The following is a 26,293-nucleotide window of genomic DNA, read 5'->3' on the forward strand; positions in this document are numbered from 1 at the left end:
TTTTTTCTATGTGGCCACATTTTATAAATTCAATAAATTTTGCTCGTTCTTTGCAGAAGTCGCCGCTTCGTGCCATTCGTTGACTTTCGTTCGCCGCGAACGGTAATATTTGTAGAAATCTTAAACAATAGCGATATATATATATACATACATAAGTATATACCATTCGCTTCGAACGCTTATATTTAAAACGCATTAGGGATATTATAGGCGTTTTACTAAAGTAAAGTAAAATTGCAGTATCAGTTCTAGCGCATACTATAGTTTTTGAAATAAAAACTATTTTGTGAATAGTGCTCGCACAAGCCTGCAAAATCAATTGAGGCAAAGTTTTTAATTAAAAAAACATTCGTGTTTTCCAATTTTAAACAGATTATTTGAATTAGTGGGAGTCTCAATCAATTTAAAAGCAAATTATTGGTTGATAGGACATCTCTTACTTAAAGTTTCTCGGTTCGAGTTTGTGGTTGTGAGGTTAAGCGTTTTATTAGTATTCCCTTGTTTTAATTACATTTCAAACGCAAAAAAAGTACGCTCACTATAAATCACGTAAATTTACAACGCACATATCCAGCCGTCCGTCGATTAGTGATACCTTTATAAATAAACAAGAAGTGTGGAATTAAAAGCAGACTGAGTATATCAAGCGCCCAAACGCTCCGACACAAACATATACTAAAATCCAACAAGATGACCTCGACTCCACCAAAAACGGGCGAAGATTTGCTTGGCGGTAAGTAGTTTTACAATTGTGCATATATACGTTTGTATTTTATATTATCTACAACAGTCTGCATAATAGGTATACATATATGTAAAAAGTCAATTCGATGTTTTTTTTTTTATTTTGCCACGTTAATAAATCGTTGCTATTTTAAAAGCCACTCGACTCAGCAGCCATTTTTGAGAGCTTTCTCGTCATTTTTCTGACATTTTTTCAGCTACTACATTTTTTAAGGTGTTGTTAGTTTTTATTTTGAAGTGTTGTTTACCTTTTATCGGCGTCAAACCAGCGAGTATCTCTTCGTGGCTAACTTTGTTTTTGTGTATGTACATTTGTGGTTGTGTTTCATTTACGTAGGTACATACCAGTTTTCTTTCCATTACTTATCTAGTTTCATTTATTTTTGCATTTGCGTTTTCTTATTTACTTCTGTATTTGTTGACTTTTAATGCTAGGCGGTGTTGTTTTGCTTATTTACAGTCCCATTGTGTGGTGCGTATTATTGTCCCCTATTGGTCTTGAAATTAAGCCTTTTATTTGCCTAAAATTATTTACATAAATACAATAATAAGAAAATTGATAATTAAATGGTTAAGAGAATTTATTTGTACACAGCGGTTTCTTAGAGGTTAAAGAGGTTTAAAAGTTGAAAATTTACATAATACAAGCCTCAAAAAACAAAAATAAAAAAAAAAAAACAGTTGTGGTGATAGAATACATATATAAGAATCCATTTGGTTTTTCTAAAATAAAAGCAAGCTTAGAAGAGTGCCCGTGTTGGCGCAGGCGCTATTTTCGACATTACGAAAGTAAAATAGAAAAGTGAGCAGATAAAATTGGATGCCTGTTTTGGTAAACAAGCGAATTTATAAGGTACATGGGTAGATATTGGATGATTCGCTCGGGGGTTATTTCTTAGCTGTTGCTCATATAAGCCGCCATTTGTTATGCCACACTTTTCCGCTTGGAATAATTGTGTAAATAGGTACATACATACATATGTATTATATGCATCAAATCTGTTAACTGTCGGACACCACCACCTCTGCATCTGCTTTTGGTTCCGGTTTTTTGCGTCTTTGTATTGACGCCATTTTCTTGTTGTCGACACACACGTCAGACTCACCACTCAGTGCTCTTACAACGGCACGTAGTCACTTTTGACTCTTGTAACGAAGTTAAAAAGCAAAACAAAAGTTTTCAAAACAGATAGGAGCTTAATATAATAGCCATATTGGGTGCTATGCGATTTTTTTTTATCTTTTCAAATAATTCAAATGCGACTTCACTTCTTAGCAAAAAATTTTATTTTTATTTTGTATAAATTTTTTATTTGTTTTATTAAATAGTGAATCAATAAGTATTTAGAAAATGTGTAATAATTCTGTTAGTGATTCAATTGTTATTTAGGAATGTTATATGTAATAATTCTATTATTGCTGCACACATCCTTTACTTCTTCATGTTTTAATTCTCCGTCTACGAATGCACAAATTACACCTTCATATACATATGTACATACATATTTACAACGTATGTACGTCCATTGACGTCATAGCTTTATACTATAATTTCTTGCATAGGTTTATAAGTACGTTGTTGGTATTTACTATTTACCAAACAAACTTTCATATATACATACATACATATAGGTATGTACATATTCCTTTTTTTCATGCATATTCCAAATGCAGATTTAATGTAGAGTGAAGCTACTTTTTGGTTATATGTATCTACCAGTAATATACCACTAATATAAAAAAATATCTCAATGAACTAACAATATTGCATTTTATTGTTTTTGATTCCACTTAAAATTTAACAATATTCATTAAACCTGCCTTTAAAAAAACAAAAAAAAGATAAAAACAGTATAAGAATTTTGTAAATTTGTAAGCAATTATTATACATATGTACATACATAGGTCAAAGTCTGCTGAGTTGGCAATATTCACTTATGAAGCTATTTTAAATTGGATAATCACAATAAAAATTGAAAGTTTATTCACCTATGTATATGTATATGAATATATTTATTATATGAATACAATTGTATACATTTGTGAAACAATTACATATATACATACATATGTACATACATACATATATACACATGCACTAGCAAACTCACGTTTTTATACATATTATTCCCATATACCTCAGCGTAGCAAAAAAATGTTGTTACGTGTGTGAATTGCATTTTTTATTTTATTTTTACTTTTGGTTATTCTTATTCATTCAATGCGTAGTACTTTAAATTTTTTCTGCTCGCTCCTGTCGCTATAATAAAATTTATACATTTGTAGTATCGGTACATAACCTTTCTCCTTAAGTACTACAATATTGTTCTGTTTATTTTATTTTTATCATATGCGTCGTATCGCTTACTTCCTACCATTTGGCGCCTGTGTATCTGTTAAATCGCTTATATATTTTCATTCATGTGGGGCAATGTACATACATACATATGTACATCTGTATTGGCGAAAGGTTTTATTGCTTTCAATCGGACGCCAGCTGTCGACGTTGACTTCCTTTGTTTATTTGTTTAAAAGTGCTGTCTTCTTGCTATTTATTTTTGCCGCTTGACTGTTGATATGTTTTGTTCATTTTTATTTGGATGTGCTAATAAACTTGTGAATTCAATAATACATATTAGCTTCGTCATTTTGTTTGTAATTCACGTAAAAAATAAGAACACAAAAAAAACAGTTAAGACATGTTAAGTAAAAAGCGTTAAGTAGGTACTTAAAGGTGGATTACGAATTTCACCACAACAGCTAAATGAAATTTTTCCTCAGGTGAAAAGTGTGATTCATTACTGATATTTATATTTCTAGCAAAATTTTAAAGTGGCAAATCGTAGTTAGATATAATTGTGTGTAAATGACCAGCGTAACGAGCTGCGTCGATTTAGCCATATGCCTGTAACTGTCTGTATATACGCGAAGAAGCTGCTTATTTGTCTGAATTGCCTAAATCGGACCACTAGAAACTGAACGTTCAAAATAAAGTTTATACATATATAGAAAAGTTTTGACGTTCAAAGACATGTTCTTGTATGGAAAACTTTTTTTATTATTTTAAAATTTTTACCAAATTACGGAGGGTATGTACATATAATACGTACGTTTTTTATTGTCAATACGTCAACTTATCTAATGTGTTTCCCACACTATGCTCAATTGCATTATTTATTGACATTACGCGGCAATTTTAGCCTCTCCTGTATTTGTTATTATCTTCTTTTTTTTATCGATTTTCCACTTCAAAGCATGTGTTTTTCGATGTCTATTTTTCAAGGCTCAACTATTAACATTAGTTTCGGTGCTTTTGGTCTATTCTCTTGTGTAAACAATTCTGACGTTGCGGTTTTTTTAGACCCCTTCGCATCGGCATTGTCTCAATGTGGCAGCAACTGCTTGAGACGTCGCCAATCGTAATGTAAACAATTTTTTATGTGGCATTTTGGTTTTACATCTAACACTTTGTGTACAAAATTTCCGTTTTAACAACACGCCTCATTTTGATCTTTTCAACTTGACTTTTGTTTACTTCTCGTTGATTCTTTAGCACTTGCAGTCATTTTTACGTTTACCTCAATTTTCTTTTTAACAGCAAAGTTTATTGAACACTACAAGCATATAATATAAACTATTTATGTACATAAATACACACATAATTTGTAATTACCAGCTTCGCGCTCAGTACGACTAAAAACTGGTACAGACGCATTTTTCATAATAATTCATTCATAATGTTTTTCCACTGCCACTCGAGTGTAAATTTTTTGCTTCTCGTATAAATAATTGATTTATTATATGTATGTACATATGTATTTGGATATCTACATACATATGTATGCATAACACATAGAACAGCCGGTTTTTAGCGATATTTTCAACGTATGCGGCATATTTGGCACATATTTATGGGCGTGCTTCAACCGGTTATGCAGCTACATACTTAATAATACACATAACTATATACTTACTATAAAATATTTGGATTTTCGCTCACTTTGAAAGGAAAATCGTAGCATAAAAATCAACAAGTTCGTACCAAGTGATCAAATTTAACCCGGACTGACAAATAAACATGTGCTTATTTATATATGTACCTACATATTATACCTACATATGCATATATTATTTTTGGTTCTCTAATACTTATGTACATATGTATGTACGTCAATTTGTTAAATTTTTGCTTTGATGTGTACCACTTTATCACAAACGCGTATCAGCTTTTGGTTACTGCGTAGTAAACCGCCACCACGTTTTTAGCAAAGCCCATTGATAGTGACTTGAAGTGTTTGTAAATATTTCATCACGCTTCCACGCGCTGCGCGAAAGACTGACTGTATGTGGCTTTGTATAAGAACAAATCAATGTATGATTAATTCTTTGCTATTTTTAGAATAAATCGACGAATACTTATACCTCTATGTACATAGTATGTATGCATATATAAATACATTTTCGTTTGTTTTGGTAATTCTCTTTAAGTGTACCTGTGGACGTTACGAGCTACGTTTTCTATAGACGCGAATCATTGCCTGTCTATTGTCATCGCCATGTGCAGGTGTAAATAGTGTTTACATTATCGTTTTGTATGCCAGTTTGACATCACGTACGCTTTTCATATATTGCAGTGGTTGTCACCATGCCACTATTATATGGCTCTAGACCTGACTGTACGTGTTGCATGTAATTTTGCGGCTTCTCGTAAGCCAAACGCATGTCTGCAATTCCTTTTAAATGTGTACCTGGCCTTTTATTTAATTTATAATAGGAAAAAGTATGTACATATATATATATTGTTTGAAGTATACTTCTTTTACCTACGTCAATGTTAAGTGAAGACCTTAACGGCAACGTGATAGCTCAAACTTCGTATATTCATGAGATCCAAAAAACGAACTTACATATATTGAAGGCAAGCAGGTGTAAAAAATATAACAGATATAATATATTTTTAGAGTTTTTAGGCTGCCTAGAATAAAAAATTTTTAACAGAACACATTAACACATTTCATATTTTACATAGCGATAACAGAAAAAGATATATTCTATATTATTTTATAGTGATATTATAAATGTTAGAGAAGTTGCCTAATATAATATTAATAGATGGATTTTGAGTGTTAATTAATGCTATAAAGCAACATGCATTTCTTAACTTATTAACAGTGGAAATAACATTACATGTTGTACATCTGCTAACATCTTCGAATTTTCGAATCACTTTACATTACAGCAAATGTTATATTAACAGCGTTTAATTTAGTGCTGTTAAATATCAGTATCGTAAACAGAAGCTGTTAAAGATGATAAAATAACATTCTTTGCGGTCCTCAGCATTTTTATTTCGTTCTTCAGCCGACCTTAAAATATTTAATGATCTCTCTACCTAAGATTATGTAAGATTAAATTGTGTGCGAACTAAGAAAGGCCAACAATAAGAAATTCGCACAGCTATTATTACTGACCTCTCCGCTCTATTACAGGTATATTACAATGAGTTTCGAAGGATTAGTTTGCAATAGCAAAAAAAGACAATGCCACCAGCTACACCTGCTAAAAGGAAATGAAAGAAAAAATCCCTTCTTAACTATAACCTTTTAGGCTGTCTGAAGCATTAGCGCAAATTAAACTGTCTGCTGCACAATTATTTAGACGCAGCATGGGACGAAAGTGATTTTAAGACCAACTTTTTTTTTTTTGGTACCTAAGAAAGTTCTAAGAACCACAACTTAATACACATACATACATATGTATATCGTTGTATTTTTAAGATAAGTAAAATTATATGTATGTATGTAGGTTAGGTTAGATGGCTAGTATATGTAGTTCTTTGTGTGACCATTGAAAAGAAGAACTCCTGTGTTTGTACCATAAATTAGCAAAACGCTTAGTAGCCAACAGAAATAGGGCAATGCCCCATTAAAAGCCCCAAAACTAGGGAGAGGCTAGCTTTACTGAGTGCAAAGAGATCACTAGATCTCTTGTCATCACACGATTTTATAAAAGCCCTCCTGATAAATGGTTCCTCGGAATGCGCTCTCTTATATACCAGTCCATCAATCTCTGCAGAGTTTTGTTCTGAAATTTGCTGTGCTAAATTTCAACTTGAGTTTCCACATAACGCGTAAATTGTAAAAATCTGACAATATCTGTAATGAAAGTAAACAAATGCAAATACGTAGATAACATGTTTTGCTTCAAACAATTGCATAAATTGTGGATATTGCAACACCTGTTGTTTACCTCGTTATTTGAGTACCAGCCAAACCACAGTGCGTTATAATTCTATAGTAATTGATACCTCACAGTTGGTTATTGAGTATTGCCGTTTGCATTTACGCATTACTGTGATTTAATGCATGCAATCTAAATATAAATGCAACAAAAAAATTCCATATATTTGCTATCAGAATGTGGCTTTCGATAAAATGTAATTAAAGCTACTTTTATTTAAGATATATAATAATATGAGGTGGCCAGACATGAACCCACATAATAACATGCGATTTACTTATTTACATATATTATTAAATAAACATATTTACTATTGCATATGCAACTGCTTGCGTCCTTGTACAATCTGCTTTATTTTCTGGCACACATACACAATAAGCTGCCCACATAAAGTCGCTATAAATGCGTAAATTGATTGATCGTGACACGTGATCGCTATAAAATGTATAATAAATATATGTAAATATGCATGTGCCGGACATTCTAATTAGTCTATTGGTATATTAGCTGCATTGTGCTTTAAATACTTAGTAGCTGGGGCTTGGTGCTAAGGAAACGTGCAATTACATGCACACAAACACTTACTTGTATATCATTTACTTTCAGTGTTCCATAGATCTTAGGTCTTTATTCGCACTTACAGCACGTGCTTTCTAACTACTTGCAGTCAATTTAGTTCATGTTTGCTTTGCGTACATACATACATAGTTATCGGCACTTTTTAACTCATTTACAACCATTTTTACTGCCATTATTGCTGAGCATTTCTCATATAGCAGTTTGCTTGCGTTGGCTGACCATTTTTCAATTGCTACTAATTTACACAATATGTGTTTATGTTTGTTTTTATGTAAATTCAGCAAATAGTTGTCAGAAAAGCCAATTATAGCTACAATTAAATCTTGCTGACGTCTGCTAAAGAGACCTTATTGCTACTAAGTATTTCTTAGAGAATATTTGCTCCGTTTGTTATGTGATTCGAATATGTTTACCATCTGTTCAAATTTGACTCGGACTGACGAAGAAAAATACAGTTTCAAGTATTTAAACACAAATATTTATCATTGCCTTCAAAATAGGTTCCTTAACTCAGATAAATAGTATGAAAATGTTTTCTGTCAGATTTTACTTTTTAGGGTCTTAAATATGACTTACTTGGGAAATGAAATAGGAGTATTCTTATGCTTGTCTGAAGACGTATCTAGTCTGCCACAAACAGCTGGAAAACACACACTAATTGATATATAGAGCTAAAATTTCAAAGGAACATAAAAGGATTGTACCAATCTAGGAAAAAAAAATAATCGATTCAGCTTTAGCGCCAGTTTAAACGGACCAATCCGGTTCAAATTTGATCATATTGTATGTATTTCATTGTATAATATATTAAGTATTTTTGTTGTTCTTTATACTTTAAATGTGCCAGTCCGGGTCAAATTTGATCAGACTGTGTTTATTTCTTCTTGGTGTAAATGCTTTTGTTTTTTTTTTATTATTTATAGTATTTGCTCACTAACTTTTTTCGAGCATAAATTCAAATTTTTCCCAATCAGCTATCTAACCAACATTTCCTCTTTGAAAGCAAAGCAACCCTATCTGCTAGTGTCTGACAAATGTCATTGTAAAATAAATCAACAATACTTAACATTTATATCGCGTTGTACGACTAGCGTTTAGATTTGAAACTAGTATTTCCCCATATAAATACGTTTCCGATGTCCGCCCTCTCGATAAACGGTTTTTGCGGCACTCTAAAACGTTACACATTACTTATGCATGTATTGAGAACGTTTTGTTCATACATACATGCATACTGCAATAGTTAGAATAAATATACTATACACGTGTAAGTTATATACTTGCATACATAAGGTAGTTTAGGTTTCAGTATCGATTTGATTTGCACTCGCTTCGTTTTATTTACATTAAAAACAAATAACGAGAGTTTCGTATATAAACGAAACGAAGCTTTTCAATGTACGCACTTTCTGGTACATGGGACTGTTGAAAATAAAACCAACAAAAAGCGATAGAGAATAGTAACAGTATCAATTTCCCGCTCCTATATGTACAATAAAGTTTTTATATATAGTGTGTGCTTAAGTATAGTACTTACGGGATAAGTCAAATTAACTGGTTACATGTAAACTACTTTTCAACTAGTATGTAGCATAAGCTCAGCTGGTCAGCCGACTGTCTCTTTTCATACAAGCAGTTGGTAGTTCCGTGTCTTTCTTCGAAATAACAAATTACGTTCAACAAAAGAGCACTTCGCAAGTCGAAAAATAGGTCTAGGTGGACCACTGATCCAATAAAAGATGTCTTCGATTCGCCATTTCACTGCTCGCTGTACTCAGGCGCTGCTCGCATGTCAGCAAAATTATATATGCCTATTTAATTGAACATCTCGTATAGTTTGTTCGATACACCACTCTCTAACGCTTTGCGAATCGAAAATACATAGCTACAATAGGTAGGTAAAATGGCTGATCTCTCAGCATACCGGCGGTTCACACTGAGACTACAACTCAAATAATTCAGTATACAATTTTTTAGAAATCTTATTTCTTTCTAACTAGTTGGATTACAGACAGAAGTTCCGCATTGTCAGCTGTTAAATTCCTTAACGCGTAATATTTTCCGTTACTGACAAATTTTCTAACATTTGAATATACTATATAAGTATATTTGAACATAGTTAATTAATATTTAAAACGATCGGGTGATAAAGTTAACTTTTCTGTTGTTATTATTTGCTGAACCGAATTAATTACTTGCAAATGAGATGCTAAGGCCTTTAAAATTATCTACATTTACTTTTACGGCCTTTCGGCGAGAAAGATTTTTCTTATCACTGAACAATTTGTAAATATGTGCACATGTATTTATTGTGAATGTATGTATTTAGGTACGTACATACATATATATCTAAGCATGTAATCGCTATTTTCATTTACAAACGACAGTCTTAAAATTATGGGCATAATTATATATTATTGTTATTCTTGTCAATTACATATTATAAAGCATAATTACAATATATTGACATATATTTATGTATATGATATAAAAACTTTTACTCATAATTAGACTGTAAAAAATAGTTTAAGGTTAAAAAAACTTACCGCACTAACCTCAAAATATAAATTTTCGGTGTTTTCGTGGTAGATATATGTACATACATATATGTATGTATTTATTTTCTATTTATTTATAAGCGTTATCTAAATGTGTCAACTGCTTAACATTCCTAATAATCATTAAAAATACACAAAAGGAGAGGTCTTTCTTTTGGTGGGGAGTACCAACGCCACAGCTACCCAAAACATTAGGTGCGCACTTTCATACTTATCACAAACTGTTTCATTCATTCATATATACATGTACTTGTATATATCATATGTACATAAAGATACAAGTATGTGCACATTATTGCTGAATTTGTCACCGTTTAGTAAGCATCCGTACTGTACTTATTTGTGTGCTAGCAAATTCTGAAATTTATTTAAATGAAATGCTATTAAATTACGAATGCCCACATTCCTCACGTACAATTTGTGCAATCTCAAACAATTTATTCGTTGCTTAAATTTAATTGTGCTCTTAATTTGTAGTAAATAAAGGGTGATCCACTTCGAGTTTTCCTACTTTTTTAAAGAAAAAACAAAGAAGCCTAAAATTCAAGAAAACATAGTTTTTGGCATTTCTTTTTTGAAGTTTATCACGCCTCAGATAGTATCCGTTGAGTCCAATTTTCGACGACTCGTTCGAGCATTTCGACATGTAACTGGCGAATAACGACACGCGTGATGTTTGCTGAGTCGCACCGGACTATACGCATAAACCGTCAAATTATAACCCAAATTCTATTTAGAATCGTGTTTTCTTCTCTTGTGAATTTATGAAAACTATTAAAAGTGATGTTACGTTATTCTGCACTTTAAGCGGCGTTATTTTCTACCTTCATTTGTAGTACACGCTTTTTGCTTTACTTTGCGTTTGAAATTAAACTTAGCGTTTGCATTTTTTTTTTAGATTTCTTTTCTACATTATAATTTGATGTTAAGTCCATGTTTATATTTACATTTCACCTTTAACCTGTCTGGGTTTTCACGCGCTCATACTGCCTTTCATCTGTCTGCGTCTTTTGTACTACATTTCATATGCTTATCAAATGTATTATTAATAATTTTTGCTTATTTTTTTCAAATACGTACATGTGCACGAAAAGTTTCACTTCACAATTAATGAAATTTAGTAACGTTTTAGTGATTGGAACGCTGTGCACACTATACAAACCTCGTTGAGAATGACTTATATGACGAAATATTAGACATAATTTCATTTTAATTAAATAATTCGCACTCTTATTTAAGTGCAAGCATTATCTATGACTCAATAATCACAACTAAATTTAAAAGTCACATATAATTTTGTAGAAAGATATTTCTCGGCTTTCGGCGAGTGTATAGGCGCGAACTAGCTTCTGAGTTTTTGAGTTATCGATCTGAAATTTTGCATACACCATTTTCTTACCAAGAAGCTGCACATTTGTAGAATTCGTCGGTATTGGAGCACTATAGGCTATAGCTGCCATATAAACTGAACGATAGGAATCAAGTGCTTGTATGGAAAACGTTTTTATTTGACAAGATATCTTCATGAAATTTAGCATGGATTGTTGCTTAAAGCTACAATCACTGAACAAATTGTTCAGATCGGACCAATATAGCCTATAGTTGCCTTACAAACTGACTGATCCAAACCTTATCCTTGTATGAAATACTTTTTTTTTGTCGAAATATTGGCCAAACATGTTCAGATCGGACCACTATAGAATATAGCTTCCATACAAAGTGATAAATCAAATTCTTGCATGGAAACTTTCAATTTAAGAAAAGTATTAAGCTTTCTTGCGAAATAAAAAAGATATACCAGAAAAAATGATGTTCCTCTTACCCCAAATGTAATAAAATATTTATATAACTCATGAATTTCACCTGCGTTCTCAATAAATTGTTTAAATTTTGCGAATTTATATGCAAACGTATACACACCTACCTAAAACCATACAATGAAATATAAAAATAGTAGCAATATACTTGTACACAAATATTTATAGAATTATAGCAGACACAGACCATACGTGCATTTATTTCGAAAACTATGTATTTTTCCGGTTTGCGACGAATTTATTATTTCCTTTATTTTCAAAATACAAAGAATCAATTTATATTTCCTATACTTACTATAAACATATTTATAATATACAAAATATAATACAAAAATAATAATATTATACAAATATTAAAAAAAAAATCTGCTATTTTATGTCAGTTTAGATTAACTAATCCAAAACATCCGATAAAAGAAAAATTTCAACATCTCATCTTGTTCGAAATTTCTACACATCAGCTTTGCGCAAATGTTTTCTTGCAAAAACAAAAAAACACGCACACGCACACAGTTATAAAGCAAAGTTGAAGATAAATTAAGTAAAATTTGCGTTGCTGAATTTCAAATGCTAAAACGACGGAATCGCAATTGTTTAATTTATTTGCTTAGACTTTGTATCCCTGTATGTAGCGTTTGGTCTTACTTTTGTAGCCGCCATGGCGTATGAACAACATTCAATTTAAATCTGTTACGCGCGCAATTTGCGAAAATGACGAAGATGAGAAAAGTCTCTGTAAATAGCGGCTATTAGCGTGGGTCGGTCAATGTCGTCGACACTTTGTTGTAGTTATTATTGTTGTTGATGAGCATTTTTATTTTTAACATGCATTTTATGCGCATCATTCAGAAGATTGCCGACGTGAGCGATAGATTTGACCACAGTTGCCTGCTTATATATGTATGTATGTATTTGTGCAAATATATAATATACATATATGAATGTATACATGCTTTGCTGTTTCTGTGTCGAACTGCGCGTGTTGCAAATCCACTGCAGCCGGCATTTTTGTGCTATTTATTCCCGCAGCATTTTTATTTGTTTACCTATTGTATTGAAGAAGAATTGTACGTTCACATATACATATGTATGTATGTAGTATAGCGCTAGAAACGTGCATCCGCTAGGTTTGTGTGCTTCGCAATTCCTGTGCAGCGTCGCCCATCTTCCTTGTTTCTTAAACATAATTTACTTTTTGCTGCTTTGTACTTCATTTGCAGCCACAATTTATTATCTGTCAGGGGTAGTAACGAAATTTGCCGGTACTGTCCTCATATTGCAGCTGCTGCAGTGACAAAAAAATATATTTTGTGAAAGACCAACAACTTTTTAGAGGTCATTTTGCTGGCAGCTGTCTTCGTATTGTATGGAAACCCTTTTTTCAATGTCAGAAGCATTATTTATATTGCGTTGCTGCAAAGTATGTGCATTTTGTCAGATTAAATTTTTTTCTTGTTTTTCAAATGTTCATTTTTCAATGTTTTATAGTATATATGGCATTCATTTTTGTGTTTAGCTTTCGTTATTTGAGAGTAGTAATAAATTTTATGACTGACAATATGAAATAATTAAAAATGTCTTCCCACCAGAGTTCTTATATGCACTTAAAAAAACATTAACGTTAACGTCAGTGTAATTGAAGTTATAATATGTAATATCCTGCACAAATAAAGACAAGCTTCCAAACAAAAATTTTATTTTGATGGTTTAGTTTGCATGGAAGCTATATGCTATAGTAATCCGATCTGAACAATTTCTTTGGAGATTGCACTATTGTATAAGGTAATAACCCATGCTAAATTTCTTGAAGATATCTCGTAAAATAAAAAAGTATTCTATACAAGAACTAGTTTTAGACCGTTCAGCTTGTATGACAGCTGTATGCTATAGTGGTCCGATATCGGCAGTTCCGACAAATCAGCCGCTTTTTAGGGAGAAGAGGAAGTGTACAAAAATTCAGATCGATATCTAAAACACTTAGAGACTAGTTCGTGTGTATACAGATTGAGGAATGTGGCTTAAACGACTCAGCTCATTACACAGATTATTTATATACACACATATTTTATGCGATCTCCAACGTTGCCTTTTGTGTGTTACAAACTTCGTGGCGAACTTGTTACTACCCTGTGCAGAGTATAAAAATATATTCTACATCACAAATTGCTAACGTTTTGCCACAGATACTCCATTGCATGCTCATTATAATTTCAAAAATATTCCAAACGTAGTGCAGTTTTATCGTTATATCACACCAAACATTCCGACACTAATTACGTTCGTGTGACTGAATTGAATGAATCGGAACTCATTGTTGTTGAACAGACTGTTATCTGTGCTACATTACATGCTCATGTGGTATGCGAGCCATCTAAATAATTGAAAACTAAATACTCATGTACGTATAATAGATATAAATATGTACTAATATTAAAAATGATAACTGTGGAAAAAGTAACCAATTTTATTTGTAACTAGTGCGTAACTAGTTTGCAAGTAATTGATGTTGAGGTTGTCACTTTAGCTTAATATTTACTTTGAAAAATCAAAAAATATTTTGAGGTATCAAATCACAGAATAGATAAGAACTGGAGACATATGTATATTGCAGAAAATTACAGAAAATCGAATTTCTAAATTAAACCTGGACGTCGATTCGACTAACAATTATCTTTATTTGCAAACAACCAAAATAACGATGCCCGTCCAGGGTTAAGAACAACAATTCGCTGGTTTGAATTGAATAGAATCCGAAGCTACTTGACGGATTTGAAAAATTCATTCAGCTGCACGCACTCCGGTAAACATGGAGTTATATATATTTTCAAAAAATACCCCCCCTCCCCCCTATTCTTTTCCACTGATATCTAAACAACTCTCTGTACATATTTGCATAAATTTATAGTTGAAGTAAGCACATATTATTTCAGAAATTATATTTCTACCGGAAATGTACTTCCTCCGTGACAGCAAGCACGCAAAATTGCCTGCTGGGTGCAAATTTTCTTAATAGCAATAGATGAATAAGTAATTGCGCGCAGTTTCTCAACATATTGTCACGTTTGAGTTTCGAAGAAGAAAACCGAAATTAAAAAATTCTAATTTATCAGACTTAACTAAGTGAAAATTGCAATTCGTGCATCAATTACACGGTGTGTAACTAGGCGTTATCGCCTGTGGGTATCAAAAGTCGTGTTTGAGAAACTGCACGCGAATTAAAAGGCTGGTAAGTAATGAATGCTTCTTTGTATTGACTTCATTTCAAGCCTTTAAGAAGCTGTTAAATGTACAAATTCTAAATAAAAATAAGCATTAGCATTCTAATAACTGTGTATTGTAATAGTTATGTATCTGCATAAGCGTTCGTTGTGACTGATCTTAGCAATGCAAACGCCACATTGATCATGATTAACTGTTGTTTGTCATTGAATTGTGTCATTTGATTTCGTCAACGGTATCTCTGCAATTGCGATACGAAACTGTATACTTGTGTGTCTGTATGTGCATCTTATGCATCTGCTACTTAAGTGCAAATCCACTGTAGTGCGACTATAAAAATTTTATACTACAAAATTAATGCGATAAAAGTGTAACAAGCTTAAGCACATATGGAGTTTATATGTAGTTTTGTATGTATATTTTGTTTTTGTCATCTAGTTGCATGTGCATTTAGTTGTAAAAGTCACATTGCGCTGCATACGTGATTGTGATCAGTTGATTGGAAAATATAAACAAATATAATATACCATATACATACATATACATGTTTACATGCATGTGCACCATATATCGCACGCTCGAATGATCACGCAGCCTGCATGTTGATTTGATCAAACAAATATGCATTTAATGCATTTAGGGGTATTTTTTCTTACTAACCACAACCGCCGTCAAATCATTTTAAGCTTTTCGAAGTACAATGCTGATTTTTTTGACGTGCAGTCAAATATTTCTGTGTCAAGCTTAACCTAAGCTTATAATTATTACTTTCTTATATTTTAATCTGAATACAAATGCATTTATTCTCAGAATCGAATCGTTGGATAAACCCAATATTGGTTTTATAGCCTGAACAGGGTATGTTGAGTTTTCCACGAAGTTTGTAACACCCATAAGGAAGCGTCGGAGACCCTGTAAAGTGTACATGTTCATAAATGATGGATGAACATGACCAGCTGAGTCAATTTAGCCATGTCCATCTGTCTATATATATATGTATATACGCGAACTGATCCCTCAGTTTTTGAGATATCGATCTGAAATTTTGCAGACAATCTTTTCTCACCAAGAAACTGTCGGAACCGCACATATCGGTTCTATATATGTATGTATATAGCATTTCAAAGACGGTGTTTCTCTTCCGAGGCTGTTTTGTTCTTTTCATTGGGACCATAAATCTAATATTTACCATAACCTGATGTTGAGCAATACCAAAAGCTCTGTCAGAATCGGAAAGGACCTCTCCGAGCCGTTCGATAGCAAATGAGCTTTTAAACAATGCGACTACCTATCGTACGACTTCTTCAATCTACTCCTGGAGAAAATAATTTGAGCTGCAGATCTGAGCGAACTCCAAGGGCTAACTCTCTGTAATACCAGATTACAGTCTCCAGTCAGACCTTGTGGCTTTTGCTACTACCAGTCAAATGACTTCAAATGTCTTTTCATTAGATGGAAACTCATTCAAAGTACAGATATAGTGCATATGGATTTTAGTCGCCTCTTACGACAGGCATACCTTACCGCGGGCAAATTCTACCCCCTGCCCGCTGGGGTAATCACTGCTGACAGTCATAAAATTGAAGTCGTAGATAATTTCGTCTATCTTGGAACCAGCATTAACACCAACAACAAATCCAACGCAGAATAACTCTTGCCAACAGGTGCTACTTCGAGATCCTAATCTACAATACAATATTTTCACTATTCTATCAACTGAATGATTCTTATATATTATATATAATATATATAGACTGGCCGCCCCCTTTAGCTACATCTAGACAAAAATTGAGTGCGTTATCTTTAATAACACACCCGTTTCTTCTAATTAATTTCCATGCTGTCTCGAGTGTATGTCTGCCCAGTTTCTACTTCGCCTAATGTGCTTATTTTACCAACATCTGCCTCACAATCCAACGAATTGCAACCTACCAAATAGGGCTATAGACATTTTTCTCACTCGCCGCGTAAGTAGTTGCCTTGCGAAAGCCATAATGATGAAGCTAATGTAATAGAAGACGCTCTGCGCTTAAACAAACTTGTATACAAAGGCACTGTCATATGTCAGTAAGCCGCTAAGAGCTGTCTCTACATATTTACATACACACACACTCATAGTTGTGTTAGCGCGCTGGGCTGCGCCACATATGGATTGCAGTGGCGTGACAGCATGTCTATCAAGCAACTCGTCAATCCGTTAGCGCTCCCAGGCCTTTAATTCCACTTTTGTTTGCAATCAAGTTGCTTTTTTTGCGCGTTTCATATTATTAGCACTTGTACATATAGCGGTGCATATGTATTTTTGGTTTCGCTTCACTGCCATGATGTAGTACATCCGTTTGAACCCTTCAATCAGTTAATAGTGTGAATGTTTTTGATCCACACTGTATTAAAATAAATATGTGAGAAGTACTTCAGTACTAGTCATTTTTGTCATTTCTGTGTATGTAGTAGCTTGAGACCGCCCACAAATACAAGTCTCAGTCACACACTCGCTTGTGTGGCGTTTTTTTCGTTGGATCATGCATACCTAAACCCTATGCTTTTTCATTTCTCTTTGCTATTTTTTGCTATAATTAAAATTATGAGGTATTTATTTGCAATTCCTTTCAACGTTTGTATCCATTACATACACCGGTCTGTGAAATAATTAGTTACTATAATTACTGATGCTGATAGCTAAGGTATTTATAGAATGTTGTAGCTGATGCAAGACGCGAATAAGATAACACTATCGTAGAGTATCGCTATGTACATATGTATATGTTTACCAAAGTTTTGTATACTAAACTCATTCACCGTTGGATCAGATTTGAACCGGACTGTTTCATTTAAAGAGTTACATGGGTTTCGTCGGGCAAAAAACGGCCTATTTTGAATATGTAATTTCTTTCGTATAAAAAAAAAAACATTTTATTCAAACTTGTATTATTCCAAAACTACAAATTTTACAAAGATTCCGAGAAATTTTCAAAGGAAAATATGCAAAACTCGGCCATTACGACGTCATTGCAATCCCTCAAAAAAAATGCTTCCGCGTTGCCAGCAGAACTTCTTCGAATTTGAATTAAAAAAAAAAATCGAACTAATCGTTGGCTGGCATGCTTGTATTGGCTCGGAGGTCCATTTTGAAAGAAGTAATGAAGATTTGTATTGCAATAGAGAAAATTTATTAAAATTGTTTTTTTGTTTTGTTAGTCCGAATCAAATTTGATCGGCTGGTATTTGAGCTCTGCACTGTAAAGCTTAGGTTAGTTTAGGATAAGAGGTCCGTTATGAAGCTTACCATAGGTTAAGTTAGGAAAAGTTAAGATTTCGATCCTAAGAGGTATTTTACTTGGACAGCTTGGAACGCCGGTCCGTTGAGGTACTGACAAATTAAAGTTTTAGGTTATGAAGCTTAGAACTTACGATTTTTTTTTTTTGAGAGCACCTACTATCGACAAAAATACATTCCTCGTGCTTAAGTAAGCAATAAAAATTATGTTGCAATTATAAGAATATTATGTTGCATGTATGAAAAAATTGTGTTGCAAGTGCAAATATCACAAAAACGCTGACCCTTATCCATGTGCGTAACAACGTCTGGCAACCACATTTCCCTGCTTAAATTGTGGCATCCGCTGACCCACAACGCTTGCCGCATTTTGTCATACACAAATAAATTTCAATTTAAAACCGCAATCATTTAAATGCTAAATGCTTAAAATAAATTCATAAAAAAGCACACAACTAAAAATAGTGGGGCACGCACAAAGAGCGAACGCCAACAAAGAGAGTTTTTAGTCTACATTTAATTGACTGAATGTCGGGGGCCATGCGTACATACATACACATAAATATACATAGTATGCAGATTCGTGTGTACCTCGGTGCATCGTTGTCTGCCAAATGATTTGTTGTGTCGCTCGCCTTGCGTGCTGGCCGGGGTGATCGCCGTGCTTTTGTATGGCATTGAGCGCTGTGCAAAAGTTACTGCACTCTGGCTCACTGGCTCACGCCGTACAAAACAACACTTGAGATAACAGCACACACACGATATTTATACTTGTATTTAATATATAATATGCTTATAGTACTATAGCGGAGCGACTCCTCTTAAATCATATGCTTTAATATTAACTGTGTAAATTAATGGAAGTGATTTTGTTTTATACAGTCTGTGGGCACACGGAGTATATATGCGCACACCCTTCGGAAACAAAAATTGCTTTAACTATTGTGTTCTGGTTTTTCGCAACCACGCGAATCGTAGATAAAGAATGCTGCTTTATTGCCAACTGGACGGAACCACGCTAGTGTGCTGTGGCTTGTCAACGTGGCTTTTGTGCATGCGCAATTAGCGTGGCATTCTGTAAAACTAAAGGTTGTGTTTTTGTATGCAAATATATACATATTATTCCTATTATTTTTTTTCGCTCTTAAGTGTAGTTGTTGTCCTTGACGCTACGATCGCTTACACAGCCGTTCAATGACTGCTTTGTAGTAAAGCCTTTTAAAAATCAGTCATATGTAAAAAATTTGCATTCGTATCGAATTATAAATATATTAATCCATACTTAGTTTTACTCGCCTACCCAGTTTTTCTTGTGCTACTTGTTTTTTAAACAATATTTTGCGATTTTGCTGCATTACCTCTTTACAGCGCATATAATTTGCAATAAAAACTTAGAACATTTGTCAATAACGAATGTAGTGTGATCTAACCATTATCTAGTGTCAAGCGAGCAAAACTTTAATTGTAATTGGTAATGGCGACATATTCTGGTTTGAATGACTATCATAAATAATGGTACTTACAAGCTTACAATATCATAATACTGTTTTAGGTAAAAAACAATAATGGCTCGTTTACACTGTGACACATTGTATGACAAAACACCACCTGTTCAAATTTAACCCGAACTGACAATACAAAAACCATTTTTTCACGTATTTTATTACAAATCTTTAACATCGCCTTCAAAATAGGCTTCTTTGAGCCGTTACAAGCATGTCAACGCTATTAGTCCACTGTTACTAAGGCTGTGCCGGGATGGCCTTCAGTGTCTTCAGTCCGAATTTTTGTTTGCAAATCGGTTTCGGCTCTTTTGTTGTCAAGCAGACTTCCCGGAAACACTTCTGCAACAGTCCGGGTCAAATTTGATCAGATTTTTTTTTTTCGCCTAAGGACTGTCAACTCGGCACCATTTCTCGACATTACTTCAGAAATATTTTCTATTGCTTCAACCACAACATTGATCAAGGCGATTAAGGTTGTTGAATTAGAAAAATTCTACGCTACCCTTTTATTGCTTTTTATTTCACTATTGATAACGTTTTGCAAGAACATTAATCATCATTTGATTCGCACTTATTTTGTGGTCATTAAACTTGTTTATCATGATCGACAAGCGTCATAACTGTGCAAAAAAACATCTAAGTAAAATAAAACCAAATTAGCACGACTCGTCAGCTGATACGAAAATGCACCAACAATTCGCGACTGGTCAGGTGCGGAAAGAATAATTGTTATTTATTTACAAAAGTATATGCATATATAGTAAATCGGTTTGTAGGCATAGCATGTGCACGATTTATCTACTAAAGTCTATTTGCACATAATAAAGCTGGAACGCTGAAATTCAAAACATAGCCACCTACGCAGTTTCGTTTGATAACAATGAGGGAACGTTTTACACTTTTTGCTGGTAAGGTCTATCCTAATTAGGGTGCGAATTATAGTATTTGCGAAATTAAAAAGATAAAAAGAAAGGCGGACCATAAAAAGTTGTTCTAAAAATTATTTGAACTATAAGTCTTTATTGGCCTTCGAAACAATTTTGTTACTGAAAAAATCATTAGCAATTTGTGAGACGGTCTTTATGTAGCATATGTTTGTAAGTATACTATAAAACTTTTTTTGAGGAAGCCAAATTGCAAAAGTTATCGTTATATGCTATCTGATCAAATTTGACCCGGATTTGTAAAAAAAAAATTTTTGTAATATATTAAACAGATCTTTATTATCGCCTTCCAAAGAGGCTCCCGAGGCAAAACAAGCATGCCAACGCTTAAACAAAGTTTTCGTAAACTTTTTATTAGCCTCGGCTAGGATATTTGCTTACCATAACACATGGTTGTGGCGTATTATTATGAAGGTAAAAATAAAGGAGTGTTCATTTTTTTTTAATTTCGATTTTTATTGAACAATAATAAAATAAAATTTTCTCAATTATATGTAGTGGGGTGTGCTATTTTTACACCTTAAGTTGATTTTTTATTGTGTCTTTATGCTTTTACAATGACAGAAATGTCAACAACTTTCAAGTCGTTAACTTCAATGCCCTTGGCTTTATACAACCAATAATATGATTAGCTTGCGCGTCCTGATTGTTATAGAAAGTGAGTGTAAGAAGGCTGTGGAATCTGATTAAGGCAGCGACACTAATGGCCATCGCCGTCTATTATACTGTCTATACACTTTCCTGTCTGGTTATCTATGTATAATATTCCTTTTGTTTGCTTCACTGACAATCGACATTGGCATATTCTTTTAAAGACGACCGGCGACAGGAGCCATTGCTGTCTGTCTCTCCTTAAAAAAATGAGACGCAGGTATTTTCATCTATGTAAATATGTATGTAGTGGAAAATATTTCATACGCAGTTGCTTGTTTGTATGTTTATACCTTTGTGGGGTTTTTGACCGCCACGTGCGATTTTATTTTACGCTCTTGTACTTATATTATATATTAAGGTTAATAGATAACTATTTTCCTAAACTTTATTTCACACTTTTTATTTGCTTTTCTCTATTGTTAGTTTATTTTGTGTATTTACAATTATCATTCGCTTCTCAATAATCAGACGTTGTGCTTTTGATTACATACATATGTACATACATATATTTTCATTGAATATTATTATTTGCTTACTTGTCTGCTATTACCTCACTACTCACAGTTCCTAAGCAATTTTATGTAAATATATTTACATGTACGTATAAACTGGTAGTACTTAGTACAGAATATCAGCTGATTTTTATTTACATACATATGTATGTAGTATGTATAATTGTTTCTTACCGAGTTCGTGTGCGCTTTGGAAGATTCTAACAATTTTAGACACCGTTGATAGATTTCATACAAACAAATATTGCAATCAAATTATGTATCGAAGGATCAAATTTGACCCGGACTGACAAAAACAAATAAACATCGCCTTCAACATAAGTCCTTTTTGAGTCTCGGCTGTCATCTAATCATATATCCAATGTTCAAATTTAACCTGGACTGCCAAAAAATATTAACGCCTTCAAAATAGGCTGAATAATCTCAGTTAGGATGGCATTCAGCGCCTTCGACGAATTTTGGCTTCCACTTTATGGTTCCAACTGATGAAGGGACACCCTTTCCACATTGGTCGGGTTCGAAGCCCATCTAAAACCTCTGCCGTGCTGTGGGTCCGGGTTTCCATACAAATAATCGTCGCAGTGCATTCCTCAAATCTCAATCCCAAATGGACCAGTTCGAGTAAAATTTCATCAGATTGTAAGTCATAATTGAGCCTCGCAATAATATCAAGGGAGTATGTATACAAGTAAAAGTAAACCACTAATTGTTTGACTTTTCTACGGTCTCTCTTGATGAACTAAATTGCTGGCATTATTCTTTTAAAGGTTCGCATCTCGTATATTGCAAGATACGAGCTCGTGTTTGTTTACGTTCTCTATACATACATATACATATGTATAGTATGCATATTTATAGTATATTTATAGTACATATGTACCATTAATTTATATGCAATTGCGTATTTTATGTTTTAATATGAGTGATTTTAAAATATTTCTACTCATTTATTCGAGTAATTGAGTATATTTGCTCAATACTTTGTATAAGTTATGTACATATTGTATGTATATTTTTAATTATTTTCTATATTTGTTTTTCTCTATGTGCAAGTACTACTTTGCATTTGTTTTCAATAATATTTACCACCTTTGTTGCTGTTGACGATCCATTAACTCCATGCCAATTTGTTTACCTGCGCAAATATACATATGTACATACGTAAGTTACAAGTTCTGTTGTGGGTCGTCAGTCAGCTGCTGTTGCTTCTCTTTGTTATTTATGAAATACAATCATGCAAAAAAAATATTGTGCGAATGTATATGAGACCAGTCTTGAGTCTTTACGATAAGTCTTCCTGGTGTTGGAGAGTGTGTCCATTAGAGCGCCACTCAGTAGACAAAAGATAATTCAGTCAGTCAGTGAATTTATTGCAGTGCAGCTGGCTATATCTGTATATCGTGTATCCGCTTTCGTTAAGATTCGCACAAAGAGCATTTGGACTCACAGTTTTTGTTTTAACGAGTTTTTTTTTCTATTCACTTGTTGTTGTCTACAGTTTCTTTGTTTGCTGCAGTTTTGCCACAAATTTACACTATTTTGTGTTTTTGTTGAAAAATTCGCATTAATATTGTTGCAATTGTGCGCATTAACCAGCATATCTGATATTTAAATAAGTATAATATATTTATTGTAATTTTTTGTTTTAATAAAATTTTACTTATTTTAAAATTTTTCATAAATATTTTTAGAATCTTGGATTGAGCTAAGCAGTGCCGCTACAATGGCTGGCGTGAAGAGCCCCGACAGAATCACACCATTGCCTTTCGCAAGTGGCGAGGAATATTTACGTTTGCTGCGTGAGGCACAACGTGAATCAAATCAATCCAGTCGTGTTGTCTCTCTAGCCAGTTCGCGACGTGATACACCCAGGGATAGGTATGTACCTAGCATAATATTTTTTAACTATACTTTACTTATCTTTGAAAAATATATATTTATGCTTTTTATAGCCCGAAATCACCACCCAACAGCCCGAATACCGAACTCACACCTGACGAAGATCTCAAAAATGTTTATATAAATTATTGGAGCAAGGTTTGTAACACTAACTATAATGAATTTAAAGCTTTATGAATTTAATATGTATTTATGCACTTATTGTAGGAAGGCGATAGTCACAAAGACACCGATTGGCTGGATGAATGGAATAGTCGACCGGATCAACAACCACCAAAGTATGTGCGATCAAACGATATTGTGTAGATAATTATAATTTTATAATGGCTCAAAGTTTAGCTTAAAATTGAAAATTATTGCTAAATATTAATAAGTTTTGCTAAAAATTTAATATAAATTATAAAATATTTGTAATTCAAGAATAATTTTTTACAATTGTCTTTTAATTTTGCAGAGATTGGAAATTTGAACATCCACAAAAGAAAAAGGGCTCAGGTTATTCCATACGTTTAACTCGCGTAGGCAAGAACTCGCTATTTTCCAGAGAAATACTATACTCGCTCATTCTTTCAAATGTACTATCTTTGCTATTGGGCGCTGGACTAGGGTAAGCATATCTATATAATATGTATACTATTTTTAATAGGCATTGGAAAAATATATTAACTTTAATATTTTTTTCCAGCTTGTGGCTGAGCAAACGTGGCATCCTCTTGACCCGAGTCGTCATTGACTGAACTGAATGTTAAAGAAAAGTGATTTATATAAATATTATTCTAATTTTATAATTTTAAACGGAGCGAAATACAAAAGCAAAAAAGGAGCGAAAACAAAAAATACACAGCAACATATAAATATTTTTAATAAATACAAAATTGAAGAATTAAAATTAATACGAGAAAAAATGCAAAAATGTTAAAGAGCTAACATACGAAGAAGAATTAAACATATTTTCATACCAACAAAACAAAAAAAGATGAATTAAAGAAACAGTGGAGATATTTATAACAAAGTATAGGAGTAATGCACATCTGACTTGGCGTTAAGAAGATAAGCAAATTATTTTTAATTTCTTCAATTTTTATTTGTGTATTCCATAAAAACAATTTTCATATACATACACATACTAACGTGTAATGCACACATGACAGTATGTATTTGTACGTTGTGCGACAGCTATGATAATCATTGCAGATGATGAAAGCGAATTACATTTTATATTGCAATGTTATTGAAAAGTAATTTAATTATAATTGCACATATGTAAATAAATGCATATGTGCACGTTGGAAATACTAGAAAAATTAACGCTGTGTGATTTGATTTAATTGCTTGTCATTTGTCAGCTGATCATGGATTGGAAAATAAGTTTATAAAAGTATTTGACAAATCACACATGCGGAACAAATCTTTATATATCAAATTAATATATATACAAACCTATTAAAATGTACTAACTGATCGAAACGTGCGACACAAGAGTGGGCTCAGGTCTTTTATTATTACATATATTATACCGAATTTTTCAAACTTAAAATCCGATTTATTATTCTTACGAAAGTGCTTTGTATTTGAACTTTTTTACAACATTTATTATTAAATAAATATATCTAAACTATTTTAATGCGTTTATGATGAAAATAAAACAATGAGTGTAACAAAAAATATGCACTAGAAATTAGTATGTAGCATACTTTATTAATAGTAAAGATACAAATAATTGTAAAACATAAATATTACATTCATATTTGAAAAAAACTCTTGTCTTACAAAACGTTTTCATTATTTTTAACCACTTGTTGCTAAACATTAAAAAAAACGTCTGGAACCATAGACAGTTTTTATTTATTATGCTTGCACTCGCGATATGTTGCTCCTTTTACCTTAACGTTCTCGCCAGCTTATTTTTAGACTTAATTTTTTAATCATTCTACAGTTTACGGTTCATTAAAATTATCTATGTTTCATATTTCTATATATATATATATATTTTTAACTACAATTGTAGTATGATTGGTACCCGCATAATATGGGTTTACCAGTACCACCAGAACGCGTTTGTTTTTTCTAGCTTTTAGTCCAAGTATGGCGTGGGGTAATAACCTCAATGTTTGAATACATATAACTATACTATATATATACATATGTATGTACATATATCCAAACTAAAAGAAAAATGTTTATAATTTTATTTTTGAAAATTAAAAAGAATACAATTGAATTTAATAAACCATACGAAACTAAATAAAAACCGTTACGCATACAAACTCCCTTTCCCTATATACATACATACAATTCGTACATATAACTAATATATACATATATTTACATACCTATGTACATGC

The 26,293-nt window shown here is 32.8% G+C and overlaps 1 protein-coding gene across 1 annotated transcript; it reads left to right on the forward strand.

The window, feature by feature from the left end:
• Positions 1–70: 70 nt before the first annotated feature.
• LOC126761850 (BCL2/adenovirus E1B 19 kDa protein-interacting protein 3) lies at positions 71–25,566 on the forward strand. The gene is made up of 6 exons (XM_050478273.1): positions 71–733; positions 23,741–23,927; positions 24,002–24,086; positions 24,156–24,226; positions 24,403–24,555; positions 24,634–25,566. The coding sequence occupies exons 1-6, from the start codon at positions 691–693 to the stop codon at positions 24,683–24,685; spliced, it is 591 nt and encodes a 196-aa protein (XP_050334230.1). The 5' UTR covers positions 71–690; the 3' UTR covers positions 24,686–25,566.
• Positions 25,567–26,293: the final 727 nt, after the last annotated feature.

This window comes from Bactrocera neohumeralis, chromosome 6, assembly GCF_024586455.1.
Source record: "Bactrocera neohumeralis isolate Rockhampton chromosome 6, APGP_CSIRO_Bneo_wtdbg2-racon-allhic-juicebox.fasta_v2, whole genome shotgun sequence".
Classification (NCBI taxonomy): Eukaryota; Metazoa; Arthropoda; class Insecta; order Diptera; family Tephritidae; genus Bactrocera; species Bactrocera neohumeralis.

Coding starts and splice junctions, on each gene's coding strand:
- LOC126761850 (XM_050478273.1), top strand. CDS start 691: ATGACCTCGACTCCACCAAAAACGGGCGAAGATTTGCTTGGCG. Junction 24,227..24,402: donor CCGGATCAACAACCACCAAA/GTATGTGCGATC, acceptor TTAATTTTGCAG/AGATTGGAAATTTGAACATC. Junction 24,556..24,633: donor CTATTGGGCGCTGGACTAGG/GTAAGCATATCT, acceptor ATTTTTTTCCAG/CTTGTGGCTGAGCAAACGTG.